The 21,483-nt window shown below is 38.4% G+C and overlaps 1 protein-coding gene across 5 annotated transcripts in view; it reads right to left on the bottom strand.

Annotated features, from left to right (window-relative positions):
* The window catches only part of pclob (piccolo presynaptic cytomatrix protein b), a 58,915-nt gene that overhangs the window by 3,842 nt on the left and 33,590 nt on the right, over positions 1 to 21,483 (bottom strand). For 2 of the 5 annotated variants that reach the window (XM_011476204.4, XM_023955901.2), the window contains exons 14-35: positions 19,910 to 21,468; positions 19,509 to 19,774; positions 18,335 to 19,157; positions 16,901 to 17,942; positions 14,079 to 14,105; positions 12,257 to 12,345; positions 12,076 to 12,151; positions 11,852 to 11,977; positions 9,875 to 9,983; positions 9,629 to 9,696; positions 9,309 to 9,541; positions 8,529 to 8,576; positions 8,300 to 8,430; positions 7,075 to 7,101; positions 6,565 to 6,658; positions 5,997 to 6,068; positions 5,590 to 5,878; positions 5,113 to 5,307; positions 2,350 to 2,491; positions 2,215 to 2,273; positions 968 to 1,105; positions 713 to 858 (exon numbers count right to left, since the gene is read on the bottom strand). In XM_011476204.4, the coding sequence (XP_011474506.2) occupies positions 713 to 858; positions 968 to 1,105; positions 2,215 to 2,273; positions 2,350 to 2,491; positions 5,113 to 5,307; positions 5,590 to 5,878; positions 5,997 to 6,068; positions 6,565 to 6,658; positions 7,075 to 7,101; positions 8,300 to 8,430; positions 8,529 to 8,576; positions 9,309 to 9,541; positions 9,629 to 9,696; positions 9,875 to 9,983; positions 11,852 to 11,977; positions 12,076 to 12,151; positions 12,257 to 12,345; positions 14,079 to 14,105; positions 16,901 to 17,942; positions 18,335 to 19,157; positions 19,509 to 19,774; positions 19,910 to 21,468 (5,759 nt within the window). The remainder of the gene's footprint in view (positions 1 to 712; positions 859 to 967; positions 1,106 to 2,214; positions 2,274 to 2,349; positions 2,492 to 5,112; positions 5,308 to 5,589; positions 5,879 to 5,996; positions 6,069 to 6,564; positions 6,659 to 7,074; positions 7,102 to 8,299; positions 8,431 to 8,528; positions 8,577 to 9,308; positions 9,542 to 9,628; positions 9,697 to 9,874; positions 9,984 to 11,851; positions 11,978 to 12,075; positions 12,152 to 12,256; positions 12,346 to 14,078; positions 14,106 to 16,900; positions 17,943 to 18,334; positions 19,158 to 19,508; positions 19,775 to 19,909; positions 21,469 to 21,483) is intronic. The other 3 variants (XM_011476206.4, XM_011476207.4, XM_078949370.1) reach the window with 3 other exon arrangements.

Raw genomic sequence — 21,483 nt, 5'->3', positions numbered from 1 at the left:
TTAGATTTTGGGATTTTGGTTAAAAACTTCGTAATCATAATTAAAGCACCACTGGGAACATTTTATTTAAAAAAAAAAGTCATACAGGGACTTTAACAACCATGTAAAAATTTAACATGGTTTACAGGGTTGTTTAAACTCAACTAATCTAATTTTAAAATACTATGAATGATATATTTTTTTACCATTGGATAATCCCAATTTACTCCATTTTCACTCCCCAATTATGTACCTCCATTCATGAATAGTAAAAAAAAAAAAGCTAAATGTTAAATTAAGAAATGCGACAGAGACCCTGTAGTAGAGTATGGATTGGGAGCTGACCATAACCAAATAGTTTTGTCATTCTACCTGTATCATCTGTTTAAAAGTGCTTTATTAAATATTTAAAATCAAGTTTTAAAATGTGTAGTTTCCAAAAGGATTGACTGATTCAATCTGCTTTTTGATTTTTTGTTTTGTTTTTGTTTTTCGCTCCTAAAAAATGCTTACAATTTTAGTTTTATCCCATTTTGCTTATTAAATTTGATCAAGACCCTGAATGCAATCATTTATAGCATAAATAGTAAATAACAACACAACAAATAAATAACAAAATGAAATAATTCATTCGGAATATTGTGTATCAGTATGTCCCCCCCAAATTATGAAGTGGGTACCAACAAAGTCTCCCGCTGAAAGGGATTGAATGTTTATCAGAACAAAGACAAACCTGTATGGCATGTCCGGTTGGATTGAGAGGAAATCTAAAGGTCTCATTGAAGGATGGCTCCCTGTCATGTCGACAAACTCTTGTCTTCTTCTTAATGATCCTCTTTTGAGTGGCCACGTTCACCACATACAACTTCACATATAAGTCTGCACAGGTACATAGGAAATGTCAATAAAACCGTTCCTGATAATGAAGTAAACATATCTGAAAGTACACTTGAGAGTGGATTTAGAGGCATTTAGGTTATTTCCAAACCTGGCAGGTGATCCGGACTTTTAAACTTGTAAGTTATGTTTCTGCATTGAAGGATCTCCAAGACAAGTTGGTCCCCTTCTGTCTTCACCTCTTTCTTGAGAGCAACTTTGATTTCCCCCATCACTTGTGTTTTACCACCTAACAGAACAAAAAAGTAAAAGATCATATCAGTGAAAAATTTGTATTCAAATATTTTAAGGTCCCCAGCATAGCTCAGCTACATAATTTCAAAATAAAAGACTGTTTAAGGCAAACTTTCAGAGGAGCCCAATAAAGAAGGAAAGTCTTATGCTACGTTCAAACCAGGCTCAGAAATGTACGTTCAAGCTAACACTTTCAACGAAAAATCTATGTAAATGCCCATATTTGAGCGTTTTAGTCTTCTGCGTTCAAAACTGTCGTGTTCACGAGTCACTACACAAGTTTTTAAACCTGTTTTCAGGCTCTACTTACAAAACGTTCAGCCATTGAGCGCACGTGTTGAAATTTAAACTAGTTGAACTTTGACCAGAGACTCAGATTTGGTAGTGATGTATACCAACTATTTCAAATTTGATCTTGAAGGAGAAATTTTAAATTGTTGTTTTTACCCGAATAGAATTTTAAGACACCAATCAGAATAGAGCTGTGAAAGAAAAATCCTGAATCAAAATTTGCTAAAAGCGAATTCATGAATGCACATTTCTCACGTTCTTGAACGTGCATCCCATGCCCGGTGTGTATGTAGCATAAGACGTCTGCTGCTGGGTATATTTAGGACTGAATAAAATAATCAGGGTTGTTGAAAACAGTAGAATTAAAAGAAATTAGAGTTTCTCATTAGAGTTTCTAATCAGCTTGAGCTGATTAAAACAAAGTTTTTTTTTTTTTTTTTTTTTTTTTTATTAATCATTGATGTAAATAACTTTTCTAAATGTTTGCATGACATCATGGTCAAACACCTTAACCCTTGTGCTATCTTAGATGACCCCACCCTTACATTGACGTGTTCTTCCTACCATGACAAAGGTGGATAAAGGTGGAAATATTTCATGTAATCCATGGACACCAGTGAAGATCACAAATCATTGAAGAAAAAAGGTTCAGCGCACTGTCTAGTGGGTCTAGATGACCCAACTCCCAATGTTAAAGTGCCTAGGATAGCACAAGGGTTAAAAGTGGCATTTGGAGAAAAGAAAATACTTTGCAATAGCAAGAATAATGCAGCAGGGGGAGACTTAAAACCAAGAAAGAAATTTGAAGCTTGCCTTCATTTTCTGGAGTGATTTGTTGGTTTTTGTCTGTACCGTTGGGAATGGTTTTGCCACTGTAAAAACAAATGCAATTAGAACCGCTTTAGTCATGATTACTATGCCAAAGCAAATGTCCAAATATGGTCTTACATGTGTGGCACTTGAAAAATGGCACTGTCCACCCCGGTGCCTGCCTCTTCATCCCCATCCAAATCTCCATAGGTGTCTCCTACAAGACTTGGAGCGGACAGTACCACTGATCCTGAGACGTCACCCAGCCGGTGTCCTGGTCCTGTAGGTGGTAAGACTCAGTGGGATTCTGATGATATCTGTAGACCAATCTGTCTATCTAGAAACCCAGAGCCTTTTTTCCTGATAAGAATTTGCCACTCTAAAGCATCATATAAGATAAAACACTTCACACCCCAGCAAACACTATCTGTCCTCTCAGATTACAATGAGAATCTCAAAGCTGTTTGTCACTGCAGATGACAGTAAGTGTTTGCGTTTGACAACACAGTGTATTATAAAATACTGACGCTTTTCCTGCATCATTTGTTTTCCTCGTAGTCTGGCTGCTGGTACACTTACGCAAAATGAAAACGATTGTGTTTCAAACACATTTTATGACTCAAGTATTTCAACAACAAACAAATAATAATAATTATTGCATTCATATTACCAAGAGTTACACTTCTCAATGTTTTTGCACACATTTTTTGTCAGCCAGACATTATCCAATTCATTATCAATTTCTATTTATTCCAACAGTTTTATGTAGTTACATACCGTTATTCAGATTGTTTAATTTATGTTTTTTTTATTTATATTTTAAAGTATCCATATTTCATATGTGGCACATATTGTAGGTTTTTAAAACAATTTATTTTTTCCTGTGTTGCCTCACCTTCCCTTGCCACGTCTGCTCTTCTCACGATTCACTCTCATTGGGCGGGTGAATGCAGAGTGAGCCTCCTGATGACTTTTGAAACCTCTTGCTTGTTTCTTTTTCCTTGTTTGATCAATTCAGTCTCACATTTGTGCCCCCTTTGTTTAAGGTGAGGGGAATGGGGAAAAGACTTGGCGGGACAGGAAGGTCATGTGCCATAGTTGTGTGTGCTGGTGTCTCTATTTTTGTGTGATTTTTTTTCAATCTTTTTAAGGGGTTCATTGTTATGACACACATGCACACACAGCAAAACTGTAGTGCCATAAAATAGTGAAGGGCTAGAGACAGTAGCAAGGTCTGCAACTGCATGCTTCAGCAGCTTCATCTCTGAGCTGACAAATCTCAAAAAGGTACTTTTTCACTTTGAGAGCATCACACTGGGGGTTTATGCATTAACATGATTTAGTACTTTAAACTGTGTTCACATAATAAGACATACATTAAGACATCAAAGGGATTGCCATCCCAACTTGGTTTCTATGCAGGGGTTTGAGGTTTTCACACTGGGGTTTTGTAGAAACCAGATGCTTGGGACTGGCACATGCATGCACCTTGCAAAAACAAAGAGGTTATGTAGCTATAATTTAGCCTACGTGAAAGTAAATGTTTAGATTTTCACATTATTACATATAATTATACTCTTCTGTTATAGTAAAATACATTAGAATCAAGGTAGTGGGAAAAAAGCTGTCAAAAGTACTTGGTTTGTTTTTGCTTAATCTGGGGAATTGAGGATAATTGAGAGATAATTTATAATAAAAGATAAGCCAAATCCAGTTGACTGCTTTTTTACCGACTACTTTGATGAAATCTTCCTAAAAAAATAGAATATACACAGACATCTTTGGACTAAAATGACAATGTTTTTTCTTAAAGCTGGAACAACCGAAATTTAAAGCTAATGTTGTTTTTTATTGACAATGTAAATTATGTGTTATAATTTACAGTGGGGAAAATAAGTATTGGATCCCTACTGATTTTGTGAATGTGTTTTGTTGCACAGGGATACTTCATCATGTGGATGGGAGGATGAACGGAGCCATGTACCATCAAATCCTGAGTGAAAATCTACTTCCTTCCTCCAGGAAGCTTTTAAAATGGGTCGTGAAAGGGTCTTCCAACAGTATAATGACCCAAAACATACAGCCAAGGACACCAAGAAATGGCTGGAGAAGAAGCATATATCAAAGACATAGAGTGGCCCAGCCAGTTTCCGGCCCTAAATCCCATAAAAAAACTTATGAATAGAAGTGAAGCTTAGAGTTGCTAAGCGAATGCCACCAAAACCTGATGATTTAGAAATCATTTGCACAGAACAGTGGAGCAAACTTTCTCCTGCAGAAACTTGTTCACCTAGAAGTCTGATTTCTGTGCTTGATAGTGAGGGTTTTTTGCCACAAAGTACTGAGTCTTTCCAGCAAGAGATTATTAATACTTATTTCACTCAATGAAATGCAAATACTTTATATACAATTTTTAGATGTGATTTTTTGATGATCTTTGTAATTTTCTATCTCTCACTGTTCAAATGAACCTACCATTAAAGATGACAGACTGTCAATTTTGTTTTAAGTAGGCAAACCTAAAAAATCAGAAAGGTATCAAAAACATATTCCCTCTACTATATTAAATGTCTAAGAAATTTGGTTCTGTTAATATTTAACACCCCAAAAAATTAGATAAAAGCTCCAAAAAATATCAGGATTTAATGATAAATATTTTCCCCATTTATGTGTCTTCTGTTTTTATTTACATGGACAATTTATCTCTGCTGTTCAGAAAATGTCTGCGTAAATGTAGAAAAGTAAGATGAGACGAGCAGATAGCAAAAAAGAAAAAAGAAATTGATTTGGGTAATGCTGTAAAGATCAGGTTGCCATCAAACTGTCCCAACAAAGCTTTGCATGCAGGGGCAGAAGGAGGCATGTCACAGGAAGCGTGTCACGGGTAGGGGAAGGATTTACTTGGTTGCAGGCGGGACTGCTGCACCGCAGCTTCTGCGGCAGCAATAGCTATCCCAGCATCCTCGAGGTGGGCCTGAGTGACACTGCTCTTGCTTTGGCTCCGGGAGGGGCCATGGGAGCGCAGCTGACCATCAGAGGAAGACTTGGAGCTGCCTGGGCTGCTGTGTGACTTTTCCAAAGGCATCATTTGCATGTCTGGATAAAGATGAAACAGGCTGTTATAATTGCTTTGAAGTAAGCATTCGATGAAAAGAAATTCCCATTAGTATTAGCGTGTTTAATATTTTATGCTTCGAGGCAGACAAAATTTTTCTAATGTGGCAGATGATGAGTAAGGACATAATAATGAATCCTGTCCAGTTTTATTATTAACATCCCAGTTAAAGTAGTCAGGTAAAAAAATGATATGCAAACGTTAAAAAAAACTGTAGAGATGTTTAAAAAAAAGTAAAAAAAAAGATGTAAATGGTTCAGTACCTTTGGCCGGGTCAGGGAAGATTCCATGGCTTCTACTCTTGATTACAGAATTTTTGGGTGAGTCGTAAATCCCGTCTCCCTGCCCCATAGTTTGACCCTCTCCCACTCCATGCCCCTGCCCAGACCCTGACGAATGGCCTTGGCTGTGTCCCTGACCTGCACCAGAGCCTGGTGGAGCTTGAGTGGCATGGTAGGCTCTGCTGTGTTCAATGCTTTCACTCTGCTCCTTCAGAGGCAACCAGCGGGGTGTGTTGTCCAGCTGAGCTGTGTTTGACAAGTCGATCAGAACCTAGTATTGACACACAAAGAGACATTGGAAAAAGTTTGAACAAGATGATACTGAAAGAGAATCTACCAAAGGAGAGCAAATGGAGTTTAATGGGATGCCTTAAAGAAGCGGCACTCACTTCTCCAAGAAAGTCGTTGGAGGAAGATCTGTCGTAGTCCCACACAGTCACCTCCAGAGTCTTTTTCTTTAGCTGGGGCGAAGAAAAAATGCTGATCTTGTCTTCTGTGTTTATGCATGTACAACTCTATAACTATATAAAATGAATGAAAACTACTCTATTTTGTTCCAATAAAAAACATAAAAACATTTTACCAGATGTGTCATGTTAGCCCTTTTCATTTAAATTCTTAGATGTGACATTTACTTCAATGATTGATATGTAAAAATGCATGATTGTGTATACATGCTTATTCTTCCCTTTACAAAAATAACTGGCAGTTAGGCTAATGAGGTTGTGCAAAAGACAAAAATTGTTGTCAAACTGAGTCTTGAGAGAAGGGATGCAGGCATATTATGGAGACTCCTAAAGCTGCCTCTAGGCGTGATGACGACATTATAGCAGGACACATGCGATGTGACGCAGATGGTCCAAACTGGCTCACAGAGAAAGCACTAACACACTTCAGAGGAAGGTTGTGTGTGTTTGTGGTGCATAATTGTGCACAGTGCTTGTTTTTCAACAATACCTGCTCCAAATGAATGTTTTTGTAGATAACAGTCTGGTTCCATTCAGGGTTCACAGTCTTCTGAGCATACTTGGTCCGTCTTTTGTTATCGGCACTGATAATTTATGAGATTCAGAGTGAAGAACTGTAAATTATCTTTTGAAAACACAAACACTTGCTTTATTCAAACATTAGCAAAGTGCGATAGTAAATGGACAGAAAAGATGTGTGAAACGGCCAAAGTCTTGATGGAAAGATAGTTTAAATCGAAATGAGCTGTTTAATTTTTATGCATGTTTACTAAAAATTTCCATTAGCTGCAAAATGTATTCAGATGTAGTGGCTAGGCAGTTATAATAGCTAGAAGCATGGAGAGAAATTGGGATAAAAACGCTTTAAAAAATGCAAAAATAAAAAATAGAATTTGGACAAACAACAAAGGTCACAACAAAAGGATGTAAAATGACATTGGAGACATTGTTTACCAAAAAAACAGACAAAAAAAAACACCAACTGAAAGCCACACACTACCTTGCATTCTGGACTACCATGACTTGGCTGAGGGAGTCCAGAAGAGGAACGCAGATATCACAAACAAGAAAAGCAAAGAACACACAAAGATAAAAAAAAAACTGTCAGAAACAATTTGGTAAGCTCAAAGGAAAGACAACAAAGGATAGAGAGCCAAGGCAATCAGTGTTCTGGGAAGGCTGCACTTGCTTTGTGCACAAATGATAGATGTGAAACAAGACCAAGAAAAGGCGAACAATGCTTCTTAATTATTTTTGAAAGTGGGTCAGCACTGCTCTGCTAAAGTCAGGCAAACACCTTTAAAAATAGCTGTGAAATGACAAAGCAAAACACCAGAGGTGTTCTCTTTCGTGTTGGAGCCAGTACTGCAAACGAGTTAGGAGGGTTTTTTAACCTCATAAACAGACCTGATGGCATCATTATCTAAGAGCAGATATGGTTACAGCACAGATAAAGCCAACATCGATCTACTCTTGAGCTATTCAGTCTCTTGGGAGGTGCAACAGACAGAGGTAAGAGGAGGAAGTCGGAAGCATCAGCAAGAATGAAAAAGCACTTTGTCGAGCAAAAGCTGGACAAACTGAGAGAGTTTTCACACATATAGCTGCTGTCACAAGTCACCATTTAGAATGTCTTTGTCTTTCACAAGTCTGTGTTAAAGTCCCACTCCAATCATCTCCTGATCTAATGTAAAAGCGTTCCAAGTGATCTTTCAGCTTATGATAATGAAATTTCTGGTAAAGTCAAAAGACCTGTGTCGTTTTCTAGAACAAAATATCTGCAGAGTGGTCAGTAGGAGTTCATTATAAAATTCCCCCTCTGAGTTTAGGGCAGGACTGTTGGCATGGAGTAAGCCTGCCCTCATTTCCCATCATCCTTTTGCTTTTCCTGCTAGCTTACAACCACCAAAACACCAACCCTGCCTCAGAGTTTTAATCTTAATTTTTCTTATATATGTCCTCCATCATGGGAAAATGCCACAAGAATATGTTAAAAACACCAAAATCATGATTTTAACTGGAGTGGGTCTTTCAAACTTGGAATAAATGATTGAATCCAAATTGAATTAGAAAGACAAAAGAGCAAATGATAGTCTCATATCTTCTTTTGTGCTGTCTCCTAGAAAAACTTAAATAATTAGTCAGTGTTGCACAACACAGCAATAAATATAACAGGGTAGACAAAAAAGGCATCACTGAACATGGGAAAAGAATTTCAAGCTCACCCTCTGCCAGGTAAAAGGTAGACCTTCACAAAAGGGTCAGAGTAACCGTCGTGCTCCCGGGGGGCCAGGTTTCTGGCCTGCAGGACATGGACGATCAGATTTCCTAAGTTTCTGTCATAGTTGATTTGGAGCTATGAGGAAAAAAATGATATAGAAGAGTCTCCATGAGATACATAAACTTTTTTTTTTAATTTTTTTTTTTTAATCATTTTGTAAAATATACTTCTACCTGAATTTCACCAGTGATGGGATATCGTGCCTTTGTCTCATCCGTTGCCTAAAACGAATGAAAAAATTAAAAAACTGACAAGGGTTGTAGGCATTTTATTGAAAAGTCATGCAAAACTTAGACTGAAGCCATGGAAAAAAGCTTTAAACTGTACTTAAGTAATGGATCTGCTGTCTGTGTAAAGAAAATGTTGATTTTTTTTTAGACTCAATTAACGAGCCTGGGAGAAATTGGAAGTGAACAGTGTAATTTATTTGACAAATCCCCTTGTGAATTTTTAAACATTAAGAAAGACTTAATCTTTTTTTTTCAGCAGGGTGAATTAGCATGAATGATATTATTCGCCTATGCATTAAATGAAATCCAAACAAACTTCCACTATTTGTCATGTTGCCACTTCTTCATATTTTGCTCACATCATCATCATCTTCATGGAATGACTTTTTCGAAAGTTCAAGAACTGTGCTGCTCTATAATCTTGTTCCACCATAATTATCCTGTCACTCTCTGATGAACACAGTCCCCGTGACCTCCACATCTACCTTCCTTTTACTGGTGTTTGATTGAAAAAGCTAAGGCTGCATGATAGGTCATTCAAGGCTCTGGTGACTGCTGTTAAACAGAATCATAAAATTTTTTAATTATATAAAGCCAGATTTATTTCACATCTTAACCTCTGACAAATGGAAGAGCTGTATGTTTTATAATGTTTCCTTCCACAGTTAAAATGACCCATAGCTGTCTAAAATAAGACAATGTGCTAAGAACATAACCAGCTACCTTGTGTCGCTGTTTTTTGTTGATAGCAGGAGATGCAGGCTGGCCTGGGCTTGGGACCCCACTGGAGGCAGCTGACCCGGGACCAGAGTGGAGAAGGGCAGAACGCTCCAGGGCAGAGAGGACTCCTAACCCCCCTGGTCCAGTCCCAGTCATGCCAGGGCCTTGTTGCTGTGACACCTTCTGCAGCTCTGCAGCCAGCTGCTTAGGATCAACCCCTGGGGAACGCTGACCACCTAATTTGTGTAGTACAGCGAGTTCATCCATACAGATACTCAAATGCACGGATACATAGGTTCTCATCATCCAATCTTTTTAAGTACCTGTCTTTAGCTGGATGTGATACTCCAGGGCTTGTGGTTGCTCAGGGTCAGACAGCATGTTTAGGTCACTAATGGAATGTAGAGAAAACAGGTCAAATGAAATAACAAAAGGGTTAGTCAGATGGAGAATAAATATGAGAAGAAAGGAGGAGATAACATTATGACAGGGTTGAGTTGCCATATTGCAACTAAACACTTAAGAGTTTCAGAGAGACAGGGAGATAAATGATGACAGATGTTACTTACAGTCTCAGACAGAGCTCCGCCTCTGCACATGGCTGACCCATGATGCATTGCACCTCTTCATAAGTTTTTCCTGTTAAAGGGACTCCATTCCACTCCAGCACCTGCATTCCTGTGGAATAGCAAAAAGAGACTAAGAAGTCTGTCTGACTCCTGGATAAAACATTCCTGTCAAAACAGACTCAACAACATTAATCATATAGAAAAACATGCCATGAGAATCAAGATTTATTGATTAAGTGCAACTTTTTCTCTTTAGCTTTCCTTTTCTGTTGTCTTACAAAACAGGCAACCATCCCATTTCATTTCACACAAGACCAGAAGGCATGTTCTGTTGCCATCACTTCTCAGTCTTGCATAAACAACACATTTGCATAGTTAAAATGCAATGACACCCCTAAGAGTAAATCAGTCTGACTGTTTATCCCTCATGCAATGTGATGAAATGCATGACAGTCTAATCTTTCTTTTCCATAGCTAAAATATTACTTCTAGTAATTTAGAGTATAAACTGATGAGGTGAGTTTTTGAGGGCTCCCTTACTGCTCTGTTTGATGTAATGTGGTCATAATGCTGCTAAATATAATCCGGCCCACTGATGCAGAGAATGATTTCTGTTTGTGTGTCATGTGTCAGCCAATGAGGCGTGACTGACACAAAGGCAGCTGTAATATATCCATTTGGAATGAAGTTCACGTCTACTGACTGAAACAAACATTTTTTGTTAAGGCTTAGTTCATGTTTATATTGTATTTTTTAGACAGGAATGTATGTTTGACAGCAGGTGTCATAAATAAATCAGTTGTATCTTGTTTGGAATTTGAGAAAGGGATGACCTAGAGGGCAGTTTGGGTTCATTGTGTTGTTTATCCTTAAAAAAAACTGTTTTAACAGACACAAATGATAAAAATGTCAGATGCTTCAGCGTTCTTTAGCTTTTTTTTTAAGGCAGCTGAGCATACATCAAAATATTAAATTGCTCTTTATCAGGTATTCTTATCTGCAAAGGCATTTGGCTGTCTTGAAAGTTAAAAGTGAGGTGTTAATAAAGTAAGAGAGAATATTAAAGCAACATTATTTGTTCTTGTACAGATTTTCTCTCATGTCAGACAGTTATTAGTGGATAAGAAGTGGACTACATCATGGGTAAAGTGCAAAACTCAGACTGGAGCCCATTTAAAAATACTGTTTAATTTTAGAATGCAGCATTTTCTTTTATAAATAAATTTGCAATGAGCCTTTCTTTTAAATATTTGTGATATTCACAACTTATTTTAAGTTATCAAATTAATAAAAATAAAGATTTTTTTTCTCTGCTACACACAAAGTTACTACAGTAGCCCGAGTTATTGTATTAGCTAAAATAAAAGGGAATTGTTATTTATTTATTTATTTATTACTATTTGACTCCTTCAGTGCTGAGCGACTTCTGCTCATCACTACAAATTGATTGTTACTTTTGACAGGTGATTTGCTTTTCTACTGTGGCTCATGTGGAAAAGACAATTTCGTTCGATTTCAGACGAATGGACAAACATGGGCTTCATGGTGGAACAGTGGTTAGCACTCCTGCCTCACAGCAAGAGACCCCCCGGTTCTGTGTCGGATTTTGCATGTTCTCCCCATGGGTTTTCTCTCCCCCGTCCAAAAACACGCTTTATAGGTTAATTGTGTGATATGTGGCCCTAGGACAGACTGGAAACCTGTCCAGGATGCCCCCTGCCTTCACCCACGAGTGGCCGGGATAGGCTCCGGCAGCATTGCAACCCCAAAAGGGACAAAAGGGGGTTAAAAGATGATTTAGGAATGAATGGACATTTTATACATCATATAACTCCAAACTCCCAAGTCAGTTTGCAACACACACTGTATATGGGTTCATGTAAGCCAAAACATCTTAATAACTAAAAGCAGACAAAAACAGATGATACTGCTAATGGTGACAGCAGTCTTCTGAGCCTGTCTATAGTCTGTTTTTACCTTCGACAACTTTTCCCATCTGTTCTGCCGCACCACCAGGGATAACATTCGCAATGTAGGCTCCAATCTCTCCACGACATCCCGGAATCTGCTTCCCCCCCACCACACGGATCCCTAGTCCATTTCCTAAGAAGGAGTTGCAACACGGTTTAAAGAGGGCGAAAAAGAAACATTTTTGCTTGACCAATATGTGCAGAGAGCATGTGAAACTATTTGCTTCAAACCTGATACACTGGTGTCTTTCATGTCTCTCTTAAGCTTGATGCGAGTGTGAGGGAAAGCATAGGGAACCAGTTTAACCTGATGGAGAATTCATCAGACCAGTTAATAAAAAGAAAGGAGAAAAGCAGAAAAGACTAAAAAATATCACATCTTCAAGAATAAAAGTAGCATTTTCAGTCACACCTGTCTGGGATCTGACATGTGTCCGCTTTGAGGATGTCCTTCCCTTGGTTTGTCAAACCAGTCTGTGTCCTCTCTTCGCAGATGATAGGCTATATAGATAGGAAGGACAATGGTTAAGTGCAGTGTGCACAAACATGCACTAATAATATTAAAAAGTCTTGGCAAATCTCTGCTCTAAATATGATGACTGCCTGACAGACTTCAGCCCAGCAACCACAATAAGAAAGCTCTTGTTTGCATCTTTTATTTTTTACATTACCCTCATTTATGTTAAATGAAGGAAGATCTCTGATCTATCCTCTGTTGGAATGGAAGCACACAAGTACAATTTATTTAGCCTATTATCCTATTAAGAGATTTTGAGATTCTTGATATTTTTGAAGTAATCTTTTACAGTTTTTTTTTTTACCGATGCAATTTTGGGGTCCAATTTTGAAGGACAAGATTAAAAAAACAAAATATAGTTTTCAAACTACAACAATGCTTGGGAAAGAACATATGGTTTTCATCCTTGTTTTACTGTTTTTCTAGTATATGGATGCATCCAAAGCTTTATTTTTTCATATTTCCAACTTTGTGGGTCAGAAAATATTCAACATTATAAAAAAACGATTTACACTAATAGCTTAAAAAAATCCAGAATGTCCTCTGAGAAGTCTTTCACATTCCCATAACATATTGTTTTCTGAAGCCTTTTACTTTTTTATTCTGTTGTTACTCCTTTTCCCAATGCTTCGAATATTTTCTACTGTGGGCAATGCAAGTTTACAGTGAAGAACACAAATGTAGCTGTGATCGCATTATTGGCTTCAGATATTCTGCTCACATTGTGTGCCGCGGGACAGCTCAAAACAGCAGGCGGGGCTCTTCAGTGCCTGAAACATTTTTTTACTCCTGACATTTTTCTGCTTGTAAGCACATTTTCTATTGTCCTTCAAAGATCAGAAAAGCATCTCTGTGCTATAGTTGGTCATTTTCCTGAAGTTGCATACAAGGAAATTCCCTACATATTTATAAAAATAGTGTGGAAAAAAAAATCAAGTCCGATCTGCTTTAGAGTTGTATTTTTGAACTTTTGAATAAGTTTTACTTATTAACAATTTAAAAAATATATTTTTTTTGAATTTTTTGGTCAACGTTGCTTTTATAATCAACTGTTACATATATTCTTTTTTTTATCTGCACCACTACAAATATTGATCTGTGTTTTTTGTTTAGAATATTCTGTTACTGTAAAATACTGACATAAAAATGAACAACTGTGCCAAACATTAGGCTATATTTATTTTATCCTGAAAGATTGTGTAAAAAAAAAAAAAGGTTTCAATGTTTTTTAGTGTTTTATATTATTCTATGATGCCGTTGGACTGTTAAGAGATTTGCCTGATCTGTTTGATCAGAGATCCTTTAAGAAAGGTGCACCACTGATGACAGGAAATGGACTGCAGCATGTTTAGCAGTAAGCAATGAACGGCACTCTGAAAATATATTTTAATGATAATACTTATGAATAATATAAACATTATTTACTTGTGCTACTTTTACAGTGCATGAACATAAATACTGGAAATGGATCTGATATGCTTACAGAAGCACAGAGCAAACATTTCTGAGTGATATGTAACTGAGTTCACTATGGTTCATTTCAAAATGGAACTAACATGTCACTTTCCACTGATATACTAAATGGCATTGTGGACTACTGAGATGTGGGTCATTCCAGAATGAGCCTAGTATGTTCACTAAATCAGCCAGAATCATGATGTGCAGCATGGGAGCAACAGTTTCTATGCATCTACATGGAACTGCAGTGCTCTCTCACCTTCTATATTCCAGTTTTGGCCTCCAGCTGGGGTAAAAAGTTAGATGCCTTTTTTCAGAAATGTGTTTATGGCATGCATCTTTTTCACAAAGCACAAAAAGTTGCTACAACTATATGTTTTGTGTATGCTAAACTACAGCTCATGCACTAATAATAACGTTAAATCTTGTGTTTAAGAATTTCATATCTAGTCCGAAAAAAAAATAAAAATCAGCAAACATGACAAAAAGCACATTTGTTGCATTGAAGAAAACAAATCTACATAAAACTATTTTCAAGGGAAACTGACACTTTAAAATGTCAAAAAAAATTCCGAAAATACAAAAAAGTATTTAAAAAGTATATTGAACCAATGACATTGGGAAAAAAATGAACAGTTAAATCCATTTTCTGTTTTCATATTTAAATTTTTAAAACACTTTTTACACTGATTTTATATGCCCATCTTTGATTTAAATTATCTAAACTCAGAAAATATGGAAACAAATTATGTGGATGTTTGCTTTTAATCATTCAAAAAAAATGGATGTCTCAGACAACAATGAGACATCCACAAACAGCAAGCCAAAATAGGTTTATTAATATGGAAATGGAAACAAATGTTTACACAACATGCAGGGATGATAAAAAGAGTTGTAGAAAAATCAAAGATTTTACAAAACAATAACTGAGACACAGAAGCATAATGCTACAGCAGAAATAAATGTATGGAAAATTCTGAACAATTCCCACAGTGACTGAATGGTATATTGTACGGTGGCCCAGAAGGGTCACAACACAACACATTAACTTTATACACAACACACTAACTTTACACACAACACATTAACTTTACACACAACACATTAACTTTACACACAACACATTAACTCACAACACAACACAATAGCTCACAACACAACACATTTACTCACAACACAACACATTAACTCACAACACAACACATTAACTCACAACACAACACATTAACTCATGGCCCAGAAGGGTCACAACACAACACATTAACTTACCTCACAACACATTAACTCACAACGGAAGTAAAGCAGCAATTGAAGTGCTTTTATTCTGAAATTTCTACTGGGCAGAGCAGCTAACTACCTAACAGAAAGTAATGTCACAGTGAGCTGTGGAGGGAGCATGTTATTGCTACAAGAGAAGCTAGCAGCAGTGTTGCCAGAAACTTTGTCTTTACTACGGTTCTCCTTCCTCTAAACACACACAATATGAACACACACTCCTCCCTCCGCTCTGACACCCCCCTCTGTCGCTGCACGCGCGCTCCTCTCCTCTCCTTTTTTCCGCTCTGTCCTGTGTGTGCGTGTGTGTTGGGGACTGCACGTGCCTGTGTGAGAGGACGGTGCGGAAAAAAGTAGAGGAGAGGAGCGAGCGTGCAGCTCCCTCCACAGCTCACTGTGACATTACTTTCTGTTAGGTAGTTAGCTGCTCAGCCCAGTAGAAATTTCAGAATAAAAGCACTTCAATTGCTGCTTTACTTCCGTTGTGAGTTAATGTGTTGTGAGGTAAGTTAATGTGTTGTGTTGTGACCCTTCTGGGCCATGAGTTAATGTGTTGTGTTGTGAGTTAATGTGTTGTGTTGTGAGTTATTGTGTTGTGTTGTGAGTTAATGTGTTGTGTTGTGAGTTATTGTGTTGTGTTGTGAGTTATGGTGTTGTGTTGTGAGTTAATGTGTTGTGTGTTAAGTTAATGTGTTGTGTGTAAAGTTAATGTGTTGTGTGTAAAGTTAATCTGTTGTGTGTAAAGTTAGTGTGTTGTGTGTAAAGTTAGTGTGTTGTGTGTAAAGTTAGTGTGTTGTGTGTAAAGTTAATGTGTTATGTGTAAAGTTAGTGTGTTGTGTATAAACTTAATGTGTTGTGTTGTGACCCTTCTGGGCCACCGTAATATTGAACTGACACAGAGCAGACTGCATTTGAAAGAACCCTAAACTAATATTATTATGTCATGAACTAAAGAAGTAAAAACACATTTTAAAAACTGTGACTGCCTCTGCAGAATCTGTACAATGTTAAAATAGATCAAGATCCACAAAAGAGACAAAGGCATTCATAAATCAAAAGTACAAATGTTGGTCTGAAACAATAGCTCATTTTTTTATAGATATCTTCCTTTTGTGTCACAAGGATTTTTACATATTTTGCAGCTTCAGTTAAGACACTTTATAGATTATTAACATGAAATAAGTTGAAAGTTTTATCCATATTTTTGCATGAGCAAAAAAAATAACATTTTTGGATGAAACTATGTGTTTATTGGACATATTTCAGAAAACAGTGGCGATTCATTTATGTAGTACTACTGAAATGAATCCTTATTTCATTATCTATAAGCCTGCAGAAAGTGTGGACTTTAGAACCCGTTTCAATATTCTTTCAAAATGATTGGTCTTTCCTAAATTAAGGCAACTCTATTATGAACAGCATTGATGCTTAACAAATCTGCAAAAATTGTCTTTTAAGACTAAAAATAATATTTTAACGCAATGGAATTAGGTCATTGTAAAACAAAACGTGCTAGTGAGATATCACAGAACAGGTCGAAACAGAACTGATAAATGACATACATAAACTCCAGTCAAGAGTATTATGCATCGGTGAAATATGTATAAAAAGATAGAAAAAAGTAGACATGCAAAACATCTAAAGAAAGATTTTACAGTGACAAAGGGAAACAGCAAGGAACAACCAATAGTAATTAACACACCAACAATTGAGGAAAACAAAGTCAATAATAGGGTTTAGCACTTGCATGCATGTAAAGCAGGTCGATGTAGTCGAGCTGCTGCAAAAGTCTAAGGTTCCATTTACCTTCACTATCAGACATGGCGCCTTGCAGGTCATCCATGATGAATGCAATGTCTCGATCATAGCCACGTGTCCGAGATTCTTCCCTCATGTGTTGCTGTACTTCTGGAAGAGAATGGCTAGACCCAAATTGATCCCTTGAGTCTGCAGATATGGGTGGGAGAGGACCTGCAGAAGCTCGAGCCATACCCATTGGCTGCCCCACTGGGCTCAGAGGGCTTTCCTCCTCAGAGTTCTGAGCAATGATGGGGATACGACCCCGGCTTTGGCTGATAGGTAAACTGGTAGGCTTTGCTCTTGTGACTCCAGGAGCAAAGGCTGTCTCCAAAGTCTCACTGTCTGTTTTCAGTCTAAGTGAGGAACTGGACAGGTCTCTCTTGATAGATAAATCCAAACCATAGACAGAGGAAGGGCGGGACGAAGGTCGAGAGGAGGGACGAGAACGTGTTCCACTTGGATACGTACCATCATCCTGAGCAATGCTCCTAATATTGGATCCCAGACCAAGAGAGTGTCCAAGGTTTAGAGAACCAGAAAGGTTGGCCCCAAGTGAAGAGCCCAAATACTTTTGATGTTCAGACAAGTTTTTTCTTAGTCCAAAAGTAATTTCATCCTGTAGTAGCCTAGCCCTAGCTGCCAGACTAGACACAGAGGAGGTCCCGGTTCCCATGTAGCTACCAAAATCCGGCTCAAGGTCCCTACTCTCCTGAATTGGGGAAAATTTTGTGATAGCCTTTGGGTCTATTAAGGCCTTTTTGTTCTTCATCTGTTTCTGGTAAAGCATAGCTGCGGGAAGTTGTTTTGCAGCCTGTTTTTCAAGAGTAAGTCTGCCAATGCTATATTTTTCTCCTTTAGGGAAGTGGCGAAAACTGCTATCACTATGGACATACTGAGCTGAGCTCAGGCCGGTTAAATGTTCTAGTCCTTCAGTTCCTCGTCTGAACTCTTGTTTGATTTGCTGCTTCAGCAGCTTCAGCTCATAAGGTTCTTCCATACGGTCATCTTCTCCTTTACCATAACAAGATGAGCCTAAAAAATCCGCCACCTGTAAAGGAAAAAAATAACAGTATTAAGGTTTAGTTTTAGTAAAAACTTACAAGTTAAAATATAATATTATGTGTTAAAATATGAACAATTGCTGCATGTAAAGAACAGAATGCTAAATTCCTTGGGTCAGAACTATAACTCCCTGTCCATAGTATGGTAAGCAAAGATGTTTTTGGACACCATAGGCCTTGGCAAATACGCTTACCTAATAAACATTTCAAATTTCTACAGTTATTAAAGACTTTTTAATTTACCTCTCAACATGATTTGTTCTTCATACAATACATCATTCCAAATTTGTTGCACTATTTGTGGTCCCATGCATGACTATAAAAAAAAGCAAACAAATTGGCAAGAACTACAGAATATCATACAATTGAAAAAACTTACCTCTGCTGTGCGCCTGATGTCTGCTGCCCTGAGTAGTCGGTCTGCCTTGGCTAATTCCTTATCGGGAAGGGAAAATCCAGAACCTAGGGCAGTATTGCCAAGTCCTGTTGATGTCTTTGTAAGCTCACCTATGTCCTCAATCAGTACATAATTTCTAGCATTGTGGTGGTCAATGTCAGCATAGAAGGAATCAGCAGATATGCTGGACATGGGACTAGAGGCCATGCTTCTTTCCTCTAGTCCTACCCGTAAGTCTAGGTTGCCATACTTGCTTCCCAACTGAGCCACCCCATAGCCACTCTCTGTGGAGGATGGTACAATAAGCAGAGGTTGGTTGCGTATCACTTCATAGTTGGAGGTAATTTTAGACTCTAAATCAGACATTGTGGTTTGTCTATGCTTTCCCTGCTGCAACAGTAGAGCATGCTGGTAGCTACCAGGTTGACCATGAGAGAGTGATAACGTTGGGTAAGGAGACACTTGTTGATGGTAAAGGGACTGCTGCTGATATACGCTTGGCTGAGAGTAATGGCTGGTGGTTGGAGTCTGAGAAACATACTGACCATAGGGAGAGTAAGGACTGGTAAGTGTATTGTACTGGGAATCAGCCTCGGTTTGTGGAGGGATAAATTGGTCAAATTCTGATTGGGGAGCAGTCCGTGGCCGTTCAAGACCATCTCCCCTGGTCTCTCTAATATTACCAATTTCACTGTCTGACATGTAGTCTCTTTCCTCTGCCACCCCTTGGAGATAGGCCCTCTCTCTCTTCTCTCTTTCCTTCAATAAGACCTCCTTCCTGCGGTTTATACCCATCTCCAAATACCTAAAATGAAAAGAGAATCTTACAATTCCAAAATTTATGTATATATTTTCATTGCAATAGACAATTTAATGGTGTTCATGTTTTTCACACATTTGTACCTGTTACTATGTCTAAGAGTGGAGAGGTCTCAGTGAATGTTGTCAAGGCAGTCTTTTAGCCCATAAGCTATTAAGGTAAGAAGGGAATCATGCAGATGAAATAACACTGAAAGCTCAAGATGGTCGAATGCAATGGCATCTTTTCTTAAACTTATGAATGATTGGTTGTGGATCAATGTCACAAGATCTGAAATGAGGGGTTCAATCTAAAACATTTATGTAAAGGTGTCCATGGTAGTGTTTAGCATCTCACCGCAACTTGGCATCAATCTCCTTTTCTTCCTCATCTAGCTCAGCTTGTTTCTTGCGAAGTTTAGAGGATTCTCTCTCCACTAGGTCAAGCTCTTTGTCTATATCTTGCAAAATCTTTGCTCGGGCCATTGTCGTACTACGGGCCAGGCGTCGACGAGCAGAGTTGGTGCTGTAGCTTGACCTGCTTGATAAAGGGTCATCTTCTGGAGGGGGTTCTGGCAGTGTTCGCTTGACTTTCTTACCTGTACCAGAGGAAGTGCCCCGGCTCTGTTTTGAAAAATAAATAAATAACAAATTGGTAAAAAAAAAAAAAAAAAAAAAAACAGTTGATGACCAGTTAGCATTCAACATTTGTACTTGAAATATTTTGAAAATGTGTAAGTTATCACAGCATTAACTTACTGAGTAGCTGTCCGCATAGTATCCACCCATCCTGTCTTCTGTGGAAGTGCTAAGGGACTTGGGATCAGAGAGAGACTTTTGACCACTTTTCAATATACGGGGGGCAGAAGAAAATCTTGTTGGGTCAGCAGTAAGCATTCTCTGTCCTCCATATGACTTCTCTGGAGACAGGGGGGAGACTTGAGAATAAAGGACTTTTGACCTAGAGGGGACTTCGGCTGTTAGTTGAGTGCTGTAGCCCACTTCAATGGGCATTTGTCTCCTGTCTGAATCTGTCTGACAGCTTAGACTGCCACCTTTATGGGAGTTTTCTGGAGCTGATATATGCTTGATAATTTCTACTTTGGTGTCCATTTGTACATTGGGTCGTTTGATAGTCCCAGAGTGGTCAGTCTGGACAGATATCTCTGCCACAGTCTGGATTGCAATACTTGACACCTTAGAGCCATGTTTTCCATCACTGCTGTGCTTTCGAATTCGTCGCCGGGATTTGGTGGGGGCATCCCACTCATCTTGATCTTCCTCATCATCAGTTTGAGCTGAGGTATCAATATTTCTCTTACTCTTCTTTCTTCTTCCGACATGTTGCTTCTCTCCAGAGTCTTCATCATCTGTCTGCAATCCACTATCAGGTATTTTCTTTACAGTGTTTTGACTAGTTTGAAGCTTCACTTGGCTAAACTGGTTGTCCTCTGCAAGTGATCCTGAAGTTGGAGCTGTAGACTCGTCTTTGACAGGCCAATACTGACCACTATCTCCTACTCCTGCATATTTAGCTTCTAAAAGATTTGTTTTAGTAGTGGTACCATAGTGTTCATCTAATTGCCGCTGGAGTTGCAACTGAAGTTGTTGGATTTGCTGCAATTGTTCTTTTTGCTGAGCATAGGTCTCCTGTTGGGCCATCATGTGAGCATGGTGCTCCTCTTCCTGCTGCAGAAGAAGTTGCTGTTTCAGAGCCTGAAGTTCCTCAAGCTCCCTTTGGACCATTAGTTGTTCTTGTTCCCGGTATCGCTGGATTTCTTGCCTTTCCCATTCTAATTCCTCAGCAAGGCATAGCTGTTTAAGCTTCTCTAGTTCTAGAAATTCCCTCTCCATTTGGTACTGGGCCATCTTGGTGTTATCTAATCCTGGGAACATTGAGGAAGATGCTAGCGCATCTAGTGAAGCAGCTATTGCCTCTAATGTTGTGTCTGAATACATTTCTGGATAGCCGGTTAGGATATCAGCTAAAGCTGTTGGTAAAAGCTCCTTAGGTAGACCTGTATCATAAGGTATAATCTGTCCTGGGTTTGCAACAGGAATAAAGTCATATGGATTTAATAGTGAGTGGTAATGAACTGTTGATGTAGGTGTCAAGGTAGCACTAAAGATGGAACCTGGCTGAGTTGTAATTGCACAAGTAGAGAGAACAGGTGCAGCTACTGAAGAATAAACTAGTCCATCAGAGGCTTTGAGGGTACTGTTTACACAAAAGCCATCAGTGGGATCCTGGGAGTATGTTGCAGGGATTGTTGAAGTGTGGACTCTGGCAGCTTTGCTAGTGTAGTCCAGAGCTTCACCTATCACAAGAAGTC

The sequence above is a fragment of the Oryzias latipes genome, chromosome 6, assembly GCF_053564925.1.
Source record: "Oryzias latipes strain Hd-rR chromosome 6, Olatipes_Hd-rR_3.1".
Lineage (NCBI taxonomy): Eukaryota > Metazoa > Chordata > Actinopteri > Beloniformes > Adrianichthyidae > Oryzias > Oryzias latipes.
The sequence above is the reverse complement of the archived record's forward strand: the minus strand, read 5'-3'. Positions and strand labels throughout refer to the sequence as shown.